Consider the following 14,969-nt stretch of genomic DNA (forward strand, 5'->3'; position numbering starts at 1 on the left):
TATTTCTGACTTTTCAGACAGAACTAAAATCATAGACACTGGAATCACACTGTTCATACATTTATCAATAATCTTTGCATGTAATTCAACATTACAGCATGAACCTTCAGCGCTCTAGTGTTTTCACAGTGGATTCAAAAAAGCCTACCTACTCATAACAGCATCTTTCTTGATATGCTGCGTTTCCCCTACCATTATTATTGAATCTCCTATTCATCCATTTTGAAATTTGAAAACGTGCTTACCTTTAACAGAGCGCGTAAACATATTCATTTAAAACAGCGCAGTTTAGACCCTTACTGTATTGAAAACCTCGCTAATATCCCAGGTTGCTATATTTCATAGCCAAGTGTTTGATCTCCCAATGCTTTCATTAGTTGAATGTAGTGCGTGACTATTACCTTTTCTTGTACTAGGGTATCATTTGTCTTAAGATAGTTACAAAAAAACCTTCAACCGTTCTGAAAGGTGGTTCAAAAATGGAGGTCAGCAGCAGCAGCAGCAGCAGCTTTCCATTTGGAGCAAGAGTTATTTGGATTATGTATTTTCGTTACTACGTTTTCATGAGTGTCTTGTGCGTACTGGAAATTATATTGTTTGGGGAAACAATTATGAGACCGAAAATGTCTCGCTCTCCTTGATCAACTCCTGTTGATCTGCGAATAAGTACCGAGAACATATTGAAAACGGCCCTATATAATAAAAGCATCATGAGTGCAAATGACCATTAGAATTTGGAGACAGCTGGACAATGTGGTCAAACTGCAACGATGCGGCCGCTGCAGATTTTAGGTTAACTTTTATAACCGTCTGCACACGCAATATAAATCTTCGGGGGTGTGGGGGTGCGTGTGTGTGGTGGTGGTGGTGGGGTGGTGGTGGTGGCAGCGAAAAAAAAAAAGGGGAAAAAACCCCTTATTTTCCCGTGACATAGCAAACGCTCCCCTGCCCTGGGAAGCCAACGCGAAGCCTCCTGAGGACGACGCGCGGGGTCGGGGGGCAGCGTGCGCTGCCCGAAAGCCTGACCCACTGACCCGCCACCGCGGATCCGGCAGGGGGCCGCCCCCTCGCCCCCCCGCCGCAGCGGCGGCCCCCGGCCCCCCCCCGCCGCGTCAGGCGGCCCGGGGCGGCCGGCGGGGCCCGCTTCGACCCTCGGCCTCGGAGCAACCCCCCCCGACCCGCCGCCGGAGTTCGGCTGGCTCCCCCGTGCAGCGCGGAGGGTGCCCGGCGCCGGCCGCCACCCTCGGGCGCGCACACGAGTGGGACCCGACTACGAGCGGGGGCACCCCGAGTGGGGCCGCACAGCCTCCCTCCCCCCCCCTCGCTCCCCGCCTTCCCGCCGCGGTGCTGCGGGCGGCGGGGATCGGGATCGGGAGCCGGGGCCGTGCGGAGTCCAGTCCGCGTTTTGCGAGTGCGCGGGAGCGATCGGGGCGGAGGGGGCGATGGCTGCCGGCGCTGGCTCGCTCGCTCCCTCATGCCATGCTGGGCCAGCGCGGCTCCGCCAGCCCTGTGTTTACCCATATCCGGGTTAGGGAGGAAAGGAGGAGAAAAAAAAAAAAAAAAAGTTTCATTTAAACCTGAACAAAAAACTTTCAACATGAAATCACACAGCAGGAACAGGCGCGGACCGTAAGGCGTTCTTACCATTTCTAATCTCAATCACGGACTCGGGGAGGGAAATTTCTAATTTGGTGCGTGCGGAGCGGTCCGCAGGGGATACTCTTGGCTCAGTCAAGTCCCTTCCCCGGCCGCTTCTCTTTCTGCCCCGCTCCTCTCCCTCCCCCACCCCTGCTCGCCCCCCTTTTTTGAGGGTGAGGGCTGATTTTTTTTTTCCAATTTTTTTTTTTTTTGTGGTAGTTAACTATTATCAGCACTAATTTCTCCGGACTCGCAATGTTGCGATGATCATGGCCGCACAAGTCGCAGCGGCTCCGGCGGGTGCGAACAACAGCAAGGGCAAAGCCCCGAGCCTGCCGGGCGGCCTGGGCCCGGAGCGGGGCCCGGGGGGGGCCGCCGCCGCCGCCGCCGCGGGGGCTCCCGGGCCGGGCCCCGCGCTGGGGGTCGGCGAGGGGAGCCCGGCCGGCGGCAGCAGCAGCAGCGGCAGCGTGAATAATGTAGATCACCATCTCCTCCACCACCACAGCGAGCCGCTGAACATGGCCAATAACGCGGCTCCCGCCGCTGCCGCCGGTAACAACAACAACGCCAGCGGCGGCGGCGGCGGCTCCTCCTCGGAGCCGGCTCTGAAGGAAGGTGGAAGCTCCTCGGCGTTATCTTCATCTTCTTCGTCTTCTTCCTCCTCCTCCTCCTCCTCCTCCTCCTCCTCCAACCCGGGCTCGGCCATGGAGACGGGGCTGCTCCCCAACCACAAGCTGAAGAGCGTCGGAGGCGATCACCCCGCCGCGCCGCCCCACCACCACCATGCCCACCACCCGCATCACCATGCCCACCACCACCATGCCCACCACCCGCACCACCACCACCATGCACTACAGCAGCAGCTAAATCAATTCCCGCCGCCGCCGCCGCAGCAGCCGCCGCCTCAGCACCATCCCGTGCAGAATAACAACAGCAGCCTCGGCGGCGGCGGCGGCGGCAGCGGCAGCAACAACAACGGCGGTGGCGGTGGCGGCGCTGCTCAGCCCAGTGCAGACATGGAGCAGCAGCAACATGGAGGAAAAGACAGTGTTTTGGGCGCTCAGGCCGAGCCCCCCCAGCAGCCGCAGCAAATGCTGAATAAAGGCGCCGACGAGGAGGAGATGCCCGGCAAGATGGGCGAGCCCATCGGCGGCCGCTACGATCACCCCGGCTTGGGACCCCTGGGCGGACAGCAGCAGCCCCAGCAGCCGCCCCCGAGCGCTGGGAGCGGCGGCGGCGGCGGCCTCGGCGGCGGCGGGAGCGGGGGAGGCGGCGGCGGCCCCTCCGCGGTGGGTGTCTCGGAGTTCAATAGCTATTATGGCAACGCTGCCCCTGCCCCTGCCAGCAGCGCTACGGCGAGCCGCGCCGGGCCTTGCTTTGATCAACATGGCGGACAACAAAGCCCCGGGATGGGGATAATGCACCCCACGGCGGCCCCCAACAGCATGGACCCCCTGCAAAACTCCCACGAAGGTTACCCCAACAGCCAGTACAACCACTACCCGGGCTACGGCCGCGGCCCCGGCGGCGGCGGCGGCGGCGCGGGCGGCGGCGGCGCGGGAGCCGTGGCGGCGGCGGCGGCGGCGGCGGCCGCCGGGGCAGGCGGCGGCGGCGGCTACGGGGGCTCCGCGGCGGGCTACGGGGTGCTGAGCTCCCCGCGGCAGCCGGGCGGCGGCATGATGATGGGCCCCGGCGGCGGGGCCGGCCTCGGCAAGGCTGCTGCCGGCGCGGCGGCGGCAGCGGCCGGCGGCTTCGCGCGGTTCTCCGGGCAGAACCAGCACCCGTCCGGGGCCACCCCTACCTTGAACCAGCTGCTCACGTCCCCCAGCCCCATGATGCGGAGCTACGGCAGCAGCTACCCCGACTACAGCAGCCCCAGCGCCCCGCCGCCGCCGCCGCAGCCCCAGCCCCAGGCAGCGGCGGCCGCCCCGGGAAGCCAGCAGGCAGCGGCGGGCATGGGCATGGGCAAGGACATGGGCGCCCAGTACGGAGCGGCGAACCCGGCCTGGGCAGCGGCGCAACAAAGGAACCACCCGGCGATGAGCCCTGGCAACACCGGGCAGGCCATCAGCCGGACCCAGGTAACCCCCCGCGCTCGGCTGGCGGCGGCTCCCGCCTCCCGGCCCCTCGTGTCGGTTGGGGTCTTACTTTCTTTATAATTCACTTTTTTCCTCCCTCCCTCCCAGCCCCCTCTTTTTTTCCTCTTTTCTTCCCCCCTCCCCCCCCCCCCCCCCCCGGGCCAGCTCTGCTCCTCGCTGCCCCCGTAGCGGGGGTGAGCAGCGCACAATGCGCGGCCCCGGCGGGGCCGGAGGCAGCGGAGCGCGGCTTACGCTGCCGAAATTAGGCTGTTGCTCTTCAACCCTATTTAGATATATATATATATTTTTTTTTTTCTCCCCCTTCCACTTTGAAACAGCGACGGAGAGGCGCAGGGCCCGGAGGGCGAGCGGCTTGGGACGGGGGCGGGGGGTGGGTTTTGTAACCGGAGCGCCGGACCGGGGGGCTCCCGGGGGATAACGTCCATTATCTTCCACAGAAGCTCTTTTTTTTTTTTCTTTGCTTATTTTTAACCCCGTTTCCCCCCCTCCCCCCCCCCCTTAGCCTGTTATTTTTTTCGAACAGAACGAGCTGCACCGTTGCGGGCTCGTAGCGAATTAGTTTGTCACGGGTGGGAGTTACCGCAGTGGGAGACCCGCGGAGCGCGGCCGGGCTCCTTTCTCTGTGGGGAGAGCGCGCGTGTGTGCGCGCCTGTGCCCGCGCTTCGCTCCGCGCTTCGCGAGCCGGGGCGCGTGGGGTGCCTCGGGCCGGTGTGTGACCGTCAGGGGACTTGCCCACCAGCGGCGGCGGCAGCGCGCGTGGGTGCGCGCGCGCGCGCATAACTACGTTTCTCTCTCCCCAAACGCACGCGGAAATCCGAACCGGGGTGGGGGGGGTGGGGTGGGGGGGGAGAAAAAAACCGAAAACAAACAAAAAAAACCCCTAAAAGTCCTCGGCGTCAGTAAAAGGGGCGCGGGCAGCGGGCGGGCCGCCCCCCCCCGCGCGCCCCCCGCCCCTGCCCGGTAACTCCGCCGATCGATCGATGGATGGATCGGCGCGATGATCACGGGGCGGCGGGCCGCGGCGCAGCGCCTTCCCGGGGCGGCGGCGCGGGGAGGCGGGGGTGTGTGAGGCCGTGCCTCGCTGGAGGGCCGGTGCCGAGGAGCGGCCGGGTCTTCTCCGCCAGGTTCGGAATTTGAATTGTGGAGGTAAACTGGCTGCAACCGTCTCCAGACAGCTGCCTCCGAGTTGACATCTAATCTGCCATCTGATTGGCTCCCCGCTCGCCATTGGGCACCTCGCGCCGCTGATGTAAATAGAAGTGCTGAGCGGCGCAGTCACAGAAACCCCCGCCGCAAATAACACCCGGCGGTCGCGCCGCCGGGCCGGGCCGGGGCTGGGCCCGGCGGGGCGGGGCGGGGCGGGGGACAGCCGCACGCACACCCCCACGTACACCCGCACGCCCCCACTCACCCCCGCCGCCGCATCCCCGCCGGCCACCGCCGCGCTGAAAAGCCAGGGGCATCTCCCTTCCCCTCCCCCCCGCCCCACTCTCAGTTTTGTTCCGTGGCGTGGTTTTTCTGTGCATCGGTTTACAACTTTTAAAAATTTTTTATAAAAGATTTTCAATTCTGTGCTAATTGGAGGCGGTAGGGGACTGTCTCCTAATAACAGTGTTCAGACGACGATTTGGGATTTCAAGTTGCGCTCGTGCCTCTCAAAACATTTTCTAATGTTGCAGCTTATGGATATTATGCAAGGGATCAGCTTTTTTTTGTTAAAAAAAAAAATCCAAATACTAATTTCATTTCTATTAGCTTGATACCTAACCTATGCATGCCTCTTAAAAAAAAAAAAGAAAAAAGGAAAAGCTCGTTTGCGCGTAGCTGCTGCAGGTGAGAAATCGCTGCGTGTTGTACAAAGAAGGGAGAAAGGAGCCGTTCTGTCAGAGGTTGCGTTTGTTTCATCTCTGCAACGAATCCCAATATACGGGGGAAAACGTGCCTTTGCGCTTGAATTGTGGTTAGAATACTTCAGGAAGCATCGGGAGTTGTTGATCTCATTATTTTTCCTTACAAGTGTGAGACTAGGCTTGAATTCTCAGTAGGAAAGTGAATTGTGTTAAATGGAGTAGTGTGTTAGAATCTTATGGGTTTCTTTTCCCTTCAACAAGATCTTTCTATTAAGAACTATTAAATCTTTTAATAGCTTTTAACAACGAGGACTGACAGGAACAAATGCAGGTGAACGTTTTCGGGGTCCTCAAACAGCTGGATCTTTCCATAAAGTAACGAACAGAAGCTGGAGAAAACATCACTTAGTATTGTGAACGGTGTATTAATCCTGAAAAAAAAGTAATAGAAACCCTGGATGGACTGGCTGTGTGTGTGTTTGCCTACTTCCAACAGACCGTTCCTGTCACGCTTTTAGTTTTTATTCCATTTCGTTTTCGTTTCTCTCAGGGAAATAAGATTTTTCTTTTTTTTGGTGAGTGTTAATTTTTACCTTTTTTAATTGGCACTGATAAAAGGGTCACTGGAAGCCATAAGGTAATGAGGCCTCACATGTATAACCTTTCATAATTAATTTAAAATATATGCATTGTCTGCTTGCTTTTGAACACAGTTCAGAATTTATGGCTTTAAAAGCTAGGAAAATCGTCATCAGATAGATGTAGTACATGTTACTTCAGAGTGCTTTTTCTTTACGACAGAAATTGTTTAAAGTATTTTATTTTTATTGGAGGAGTGAGAGTATATTCATTATGTCCTTAGTATGACCCATAGAAATACTTCCCTATATTTATGGGTGTATATTCCCTCTTAGAGTTTTTTTTTTTTTTTTGTACTGTAAGAATTAGGATGCAGTTTAGAAAGAATAGTCTGGCAAGGGCACAGTTTCTTTGATTTTTAAAAATTATTATTTTTTCCTCAAAAAAATTGTCATAAAGGCAAGTCATCAGCGTTCTTTGTATTATGATTTTTCCATCTAACTAGTAAGTGATTGAGATAAGAAATTTTCTTAGATTTTAAACTAACACTTTTTAAATGTATAAAATAGGTTGTGTAAAATTAAAAAAAACCCAAACTCTACCATTAGCTTGCAGAACACAATTATTTTTGTACATTTTTTTTAATCTTTAATTCCCACGTGTCAATCTCCAGGTATGTTACATATTTAAGTAGAGAAATTGATTGCTTTTTGAAAGAGAAAACTGGAATATTCAGCCCAGCATTTGAACAGAAGGCTTCTCTTTATTTTTTTTAAGTAATCTTCTGTGTGTATACTCTATATATGTGTATACACACACTAGAACATACTCACTTGTCATGTGTCTTTGCAAAGCAGATGATGATTGGCCCCTACGCCTATAAGAAACTATTGTGCTGCAAACAGAGAAAAAGGACCGTCAGTAGGCTACAACATCCGAGATACTTGTTCAGGAAATTCTTGCCTCGGCATGGGTAATTTGTGTAATATGCAGAACTCCGGCATCCCACTCTGAACTGACTTCTGTGTTTGTCCAGCCTATTAAATTATTTAAGAAAATCTTGCTTCCATTTCATTTCATCGCCTTACCCTATCGTGAGATGAGATGTAAGCTTGAAAGAGAGACCTCTTGTTTCTGAAGAAACGCACGTTTTCAAAGCAGATGGATATTGCTCATGCGGATACATTGATTTGATCGCGGAGGAGTTGTGTGATGCCAGTATAGTACCTTGTCATTCACTGATTTTGATTATTGATTAATTCCTTGGCAGTGTACAGATATTTAGAGTCCTGAGGCTCCTTTTATTCTTCACTTCTGATTTGCACTGCAGTAGCTTAACACGTTAGCTGGCCTCTGTGTGTGCGCTTTATATACATCTTTCTCCTTTGTGCATGTGTGTAAGATTTACATACACCTACACACAAAGAGAGAACCTGGGTCTTTTCAGGAGTACCTGTATAGCATAAGGTATACAGCAGGCGTTAGGAAAAAATATGTCGAGCTGCTCTGAGTTTGTGTGTGTATCAGTCGTTTGTTTTGCAGTGGAGAAACTCAGGATATGCCTGATTCTGCAGCTCTTTTTATGCCAAATAGATTGCCTGTATTGGGAGTTCTGGCTGAGCCAGGGCTGCAGAATCATGTCCTGTGCCTGAAGGCCATTAAACAGCTGTTAGCATGGTGAATAGATTCTTGATGTCTCAATGGGAGAATAAAATATATTTTTCCCTGTGCATTTTCAAATAAACAGTTTAGTATTCACATAGCTTCTATTTAGAAGTAGCAAATAGCAATATTCTCAGTTAGTAGCATCTATATATATATTATGACTGTATATTTGACACTTTGTGGTTTGGTGTTCAGTTATTGGTTTCTGTAGTAGTGCTTATGCCTACATGTTGAACAGCAGGACCCTGTGTACGAGATACAATGAAGAGATGCAAACCTGTCTGCTGTATTACTGCCTCCATCGTGTAAGGAGTCTACAACTAAGCAGTCGATTACTGTCTTTTTGGCATTCTGATTTAAATCTGTGGGGATGAAAACTAAGGCATTTAATCCATCACTAAATTATCTAGTTACATACGTAACAAATTTTTTGAAATTACTAAGCATGGTCTGTGAGGTGATGCTGTTTCATTCTGAAATAGTGTCTTAGTTAAAACTGGATGAAATTTGTGCAATGCAAATAAGTTTCAGTAGCTAATGATAGGATTCTTTCTTACTTTTGCACCTCAAATATTTTATCATAGGTATTTTGTAATTCTCATTGTTAGCGTGCGAATGGCAGTCCTTTATTTATCCTTATGTCCTTAAGATTATACCTGTGTCCTAACTAGTTACATTTCAGTACTTTTTCAAAACGTGCCATTTATTGGGAGGCTTTGAAGATTCTCTGTGGATATGTAAAGTAGTGTTGCCACACTCACTGTGCATGCATGCTCAAGGCTGCAGAATTTCAGTAGCATGTGTTTGTGGTAGGCTAACTTGCTGGAATATATTTTGGAATTGTGATTATTAAGGTACTTGGGAAAAAAACTTATTTCTTTCAATTTTGGGGCTATTTACATAGTGCTAAATACATGTTTCGGTAGGATTGAATGAGGACTTTAATTAAACTTAAATTAAAAGTATACCGTAGTGGTTTTCAAATTTGTTTTGAAAACTGGTAATAGAAAAGTGGTGCTAAGCGGTGTTGGTTTTGTATTGCTTGATGCTGAGTGAAGCAAATAAATGTAATACATGAAAATCTTCTGGAGCCAGTGATTTTAGAGTAAAATTTATTTTAAAGAAGCCTTACCTGATAATAAATTTAAATATTTTTAGTAAACCTGAGAGGTTTCTGCACATGTGATGTACGTTTTGCCATTCAGATCATAAGGTTGCCTTTTGAATTTTTCTGTTACCCAGGCATACCTCTTGATGCAGAATTTTACACACAAACGCTGATATGCTGGCACAGTGGTGCAGTGTTTGTGTTGCAGGTGGGCCAGAGGATTTCTGTTGTTGTATTTCCAGTCCTGAGAGTGTGGCATCCAGTGATCCACCAGGAACATGGCAGCTCCAAAAGGGCCAAACCATCCAGGGCAGTGTTCTGCTGCAGTCCAGGAATCCTTAGGGGTGAATGTATCCCAAGATGCCTGTGCAATTTGTGAACAATGCATTTTGGGGACAGTAGATGGCTAATTTGTACAGGATTACTTTTAACTAACTGTTTTCTCAGTAACAATGTTCCGAGTATGTTTCGTCTTTACACTGTGTTTCTAGTATGCCTTGCAGCTGGAGTAAGACATGATTCTTCCTGTGGTACAGGGTGGGGAAACTGAGGCACATAACACACACCTTCCTTCAGAAATAAATAGGGTCTTTGGTGCTGTAAACTTTAGCTTTTGAATAAATCCGGTCCTACTGTGAACACATCCTGTTCTGGGAGAATTTAAGCTTTACAGGCATGTATTCAGACAACTGAGGAGATAAATGAGCAAAACGAGGGATTTGTCTGTTGTGTCAATACAGTCACCTTAAACTAAAGGCACCGTCATCTAAAACCCAAGTATTCCTTGCACTGTTTTATCATGATTATGTACTCAATGTCATCTATATAAAGTCACTAGATTTCTCATAGAAATTAAACTCTGAGGAAAATTGAGTTGAACAAGTGCCCAGGAGCTTAGCTGGTGTTGCAGAACTTGCCTTCTGATGAATATGACGTGCAGAGCATGAGTACGTGCTGGGGGGTGTGGGGATGCATGCACAGGCTTCCTTACCACCAAGTTCGGTTGTTTTATCTGGCAGATAAATTGTCTTAATTTTTAAAATGAACAAATTTGATGCAGAACTCACAATTATTATGCCTTGTTTAAAAATAGCTTTTCATGTGGGAATGGTTCTTTCTGCAAATATAAAGTACCTTTTAGCAAATTTTGTGTGCCCTGTATAGGTAGCTTACTTCATCTGAAGGCACCTACAACTATTTAGAAAATTTTGTAACCCAAGATCATTATCCTGATGCTATTATCAAAATGTTTCATTTATATTTATTAAAACCACTGAAATCTATGTAAAAGTTTTCAGCAGGTATGATTTGAAAGGGTGTTGATATCTCATGCATTTATATTCCATGTATAGTGGAAACGTTAATTTCCTTATAAACTACCAAACCAAGTCATGAGGCTGCTGGATATCTGAATGGGTAGTGGCCAATTTGTGGGCATAAAACAGAGTTTGATGGTTCTGCAGTGTGTGTAAGGAATTACTTCTAATAGAGAGCTATCAGTGTTTGATCTACTTGTATATTATTTCTTGCATTTGAGTCATTGTGGGTTTAGTAACCATGTCAGGAAGACCCAGCATGTGTATAAGTATGTAATCTATTTATTAGCTTCCTTTTTCCAATTTCAAGAACTAGTAGTTAATCTTTTGCACCTGAAGTTGCCTAATTGTCAGATGGTGTCCAGCATTTAAGAATTCACTGCTGTGCCTGCTCTTCCCCCTACTTTGTAGCCTTTTCAGACTTGAGAAGGTAGTGAGTTTAGGTTTGTGATCTGATAATGTTTTATGAAGACATCATCTGAGTGATAGGCCCTTCAACACATCCATCTGGAGGGCTCTGTTACTGATGTCCCCCTGCCATCTGCATCAGCCTCTTTGTGACCACTGGGGGACTGGGGAAAGAACTTTCTGCTAATCTTCTTTTAAAGAAATTAGATGCACTTGTTTTTTTATTTGTCACTTCTTTCTTTAGCATGTTTTCTAAAAAATAATGATCAAGAAAATGGGAAAGTCTTTATGTATAACCCCCCATTTTTTTAGGGGGGTGGTGTTAGTTGTGTTACTAATAGGGTCTCCTAAGGTTCTACTCAAAATTGTTACACTCAGGTTTTTTTTTCCTTGAGAACTTTGTCTGGATTTTATTTCAGGTGTCTATTTATTCAAAAAAATAAATCTTCTGTAACAGCAGTTTCTGTTGGATGTTAGTAGTTTTTTACCCATGTTACTTACAGAAGGGTTTTGATTCTGACAAGTTACTCAGTCAATTTATTTGCCCTTTAAAGGGTGTGTGGCTAGGTCCACTGTGAAGTTCTGTTGTTATGGCTACATACTTAGGTTCAGGGAATTAATAGCTTTCTTGACTAATAACTGTTGTGGCAAACCCCTTTGTATTTAGCTTACTACTGGGGTGGTAGTGTATCTTCCCTGGAAAAATAACAGCCTTTACAAGTAGCCTCTCCTGAGGGGTGTACAGGTATGGTTGTTATGATAGAGGTAACTTGCTGTGTTTTTGACAAAGTAGACAGTTCCCCAACATCTCTTGGTCCCATTTTAAAAGTGTTAAATGATCTGTCTCATGCAGGAAAGAGAGGGCTGTCCTGCTGTAGCACAATCCCTGGTACAGCTGGCTTTCACCAAAGCAGCTGAAGTTTGAGCATGGTTGTTTTTGTTTGTTTGAGTGAAGAAAGGAAATTGGTTCATAAAATCCCAAAAGGAGAGATGCTGTCTTAAAACATAATTGTAGTCATGTGTGCTGTTCCCAGTGTGGACATGGCTTAATTCACAGATTGATTGAAGTGGAATAGTGTCTTCTTTACACAAGCATTGAATTCAGCTATGGTAAGTAAATTATGTGACTTCAGGAAAATGGTATTATCAGAGGATTGGTGCAGGAATTCTGGATAGCTGTCTGCTGACTGCATGATCTAAAGGTAACTTAAAATAAGGATAATATTTGCCTTATTTAATTATTCGAGTTTGGTGTGCTGTTTTAATTACAGTGTCACACAGAATAAATAGGCAGCTTAAATACTTGTTATGTGTGAGGGTATCCAGTCTGCACTGTTCCTTCCTCTCTGTTTGTTTGTATGGGATCTGAGACGCCTCGTTCCCAGCGTTGATCATGTTATTTGGTGAGCTTGTCAGACTTACTTGTTTGTAAGCAAGATACTGAAACATCAGCTCTGAAAATTCCTTTTGAAAGCACAAGGACAGGATTTGTAGTTCTTAAATTTTATTCTTTTAAAGTTAAAAATAAAGATAAGGAGGTTTGTTTTGACAGCATCAAAGGAATATGCTGGTTTATTTGCAGCCTTTGATTTGGGTGGAATGTATGGAGTTCTGTATTTTTTTGTGTAGCAATTTATGTTGTGAATAATTTGGATATTTTCTGTTTATGTGAAATGGTAATATTGATGTCTTATTTTCAGACATGACTTATGGAAAGTGATTGTGCATTTGTGACTTTTTTTTCTTTTTTAATTCAATGTGTCTTAGTTGCTTGAAATTCCTAAGTCAAGAAAAATTAGCATGTTCTTTAGAGCTGTTCTGTTTTAAGATATTTACAGATGGCTGTAGATAGAGGCTATTTAAATAAATATTTCTGGAAAAACACAGGTAGGTACGTTTGAGGCTGCTTTAGTTGTGTACCAGCAATAGCAATGTAATTTTACGTGGCAGTTTTACTTGTATTTGAAAGTCCTTCCTCTAAAGAGAAAGGTGGATTTCTGCGAGGCAGATAACTTCATGGTGCCCTGCATTCAGCAGTAATGAAAAGTGCTAGGAATATAGAGGTGGCGGTCAGCTGGTTGTATTCTGTTTTCCATAATTTGCTTCAAACTGAAGTTTTGCTTGATTCAGAAAATTCCAGCCTGCAGAAATGCTGACTGGCGATTGAGGCTTCCCGGGGGAGGAGAGGAGCGCGGGCTTGGTTCGGGGGCCGGTTACAAACGTGGTATTTGTAGCGTCTGTAAAAGTTTCACACATGAAGCAAACTAGTTAGCTTGTATAGCGTCACATGATCAAAATATTTTTCCCCTTGCCGCTGCCAGAAGCTATCTATTGCTTTTCAACAATCTCGCCTGTCGGGCAGCAGGCCAGGGAGTGCGAGGCGGCCCCTTACGTGAGCTGCTCCATTCTTCACCTCCCCGGCTGGAGTGCCCTGACCTTCACATATGTAGATTAGCCATGTGCTCCCTCAATTGAAACTTGCTGCCTTGGGAAGAAAGGGTGGTTTTTTTTTTTTTTCCTTTCCCCCCCCCCCCTTTTTTTTTTATTGCTCGGGGAATTTGACAGCCATTCATCCCTGACCTGGGCAGAGGTAATGCAAGGAAATGGGATTCAAACGGCGTTGCGGGCCGGCGGCGTGCGCAGGCTGCCACCGGCTCGCCTGAGGGAGAGGGATGGCGGCCCTGGACGTGAGCTGATGCGGGAGACGTGGGTGGAAAGGGAGAAGCTTGAGGAATGCTTTTTTTTTTTAAATTTCGAACGATAGTTCTTGACTGCGTGTCACTTAGCTGCCTTTCGGGGAAGGTTTTCTCCCATGCGACCCTCTGCCTTCGCATCTTTGAAACAACGTCATGTGGAGTATTCCTGCCGTTTTTCTTTAAGTGATGCTCTTTTAAATTTAAAATTTTATTTGCTAGTAAAGAGATATTGTACTTGTTTATCTTCTATGTTATATTTTCATTTACAATATATATTTTTTCCTATTAAATCCTCAGGCTAACACATATCGCTTGTGGTAGTCACCCCAACCTGGCACAAAAGTGTTTTTGCTGCTAACAAACTGTAGGAGCTACTACTTCAGTGACATTTTGAGGATTTTAACTTTGTAAAATACTCTTTCTGTTGTTGTTGAACATGCGGTATGCAAATACAGGGGAAAATACTGCTACAAAGTATTTTGTTGTGGTTCTTTTTAAGCGTTAAAAACACATTTTGCTTTTCTTATAAACCCTATAACCAGACCTTTTAATGTTTTGATATAAATAGCAATTACACTCACTGAGATCCAACCACAATGAAAAAGAAAAACACATTTTAAATCATTCAGAAGAAAAGTTACCAACTTAATTGAGCTCTTCCTTTAAAGAGGAGGGGCTGATGGGGCAGCATCCGTAGCAAACGGTCTTGTGTTTTAGAACAGTTTTCTTGAAGTGCTCAACGTCTTGGCGTAGTTGGCAACATTTAAAAATAAGGATTTTTCCAAGAATTAGCTAGAGATCTGAGGGCTACCACAGCCTAAGCTGTCGAGGGTTTTATGTGTGAATGCTGGTGACAATCAGAACGTTTTCCGGATGGATTGAGACGCTCAGGAAGTTTTAGGTTTAGGTATATGGGTTGGCTGTCTCATATGTTGGTGTAGCATTTAGGGATTCGGTTGTTCATGAGGAACTCGCCAAATGTGGCACTTTGTGAACAAGCAGTGGAGAGGGATTGCCTGTCCCAGGCATAGCCCTCCGTTTCTCCTTTTAGTTCTTCACAGCTTGTTTTAATAATAACAACAGTAATAATAACAAGAGGAGGGTTGGGGAGGGTCCGAGCGAGCTGTTACTTTGCTAGAGTGCATTTGGCAGAATGGTAGATGTGTTCCGGTCCTTTTTCTGGAGATACTAACGATATTATATGCCAGCTCTGGTGTGGGATATGGTTGCTCAAGGCTTTTCCTCTGCATTTTCTCCTGCAGGGAGTGAGAGATTTATTTGTGGATTGCTTGCTTCTGTCTTGCTTCTTTCCTTCCCAAAGTTATACTACTTTCTTTCACCCAGACGTCGTCATCTTTTTTGCTTCTTTGTCTTGTGTTACTCCTTCTTCTGTCTGTAAATGTTATCTCCAAATTGCTATCTTTCTCACTTTCCAAGTCATTGGAGTGGTGGAAAAGCCATCCTTATTGTCTTCTGCCATTTTACAGTTGCACAAGAGTGAGCAGTGTGACCATATATCCAGGGAGAAAATAGCTTTTGGGTGACCCTGTGGTACCCATCCCTCCCTCTGACTTGCATTTGCTCCTCTCTGTCCTTCAAGGAATCTGTGC

The 14,969-nt window shown here is 47.4% G+C and overlaps 1 protein-coding gene across 9 annotated transcripts in view; it reads left to right on the forward strand.

Annotated features, from left to right (window-relative positions):
* The first annotated feature begins 1,456 nt into the window (after positions 1 to 1,456).
* The window catches only part of ARID1B (AT-rich interaction domain 1B), a 337,378-nt gene continuing 323,865 nt past the window's right edge, over positions 1,457 to 14,969 (forward strand). For 4 of the 9 annotated variants that reach the window (XM_064447086.1, XM_064447083.1, XM_064447087.1 and 1 more), the window contains exon 1: positions 1,458 to 3,719. In XM_064447086.1, the coding sequence (XP_064303156.1) occupies positions 1,902 to 3,719 (1,818 nt within the window). In that variant the 5' untranslated portion in view covers positions 1,458 to 1,901. Of the gene's footprint in view, positions 3,720 to 14,969 lie in introns of all 9 variants that reach the window. The other 5 variants (XM_064447082.1, XM_064447088.1, XM_064447085.1 and 2 more) reach the window with 2 other exon arrangements.

Source organism: Phalacrocorax carbo, chromosome 3 (assembly GCF_963921805.1).
Source record: "Phalacrocorax carbo chromosome 3, bPhaCar2.1, whole genome shotgun sequence".
Taxonomy (NCBI): domain Eukaryota; kingdom Metazoa; phylum Chordata; class Aves; order Suliformes; family Phalacrocoracidae; genus Phalacrocorax; species Phalacrocorax carbo.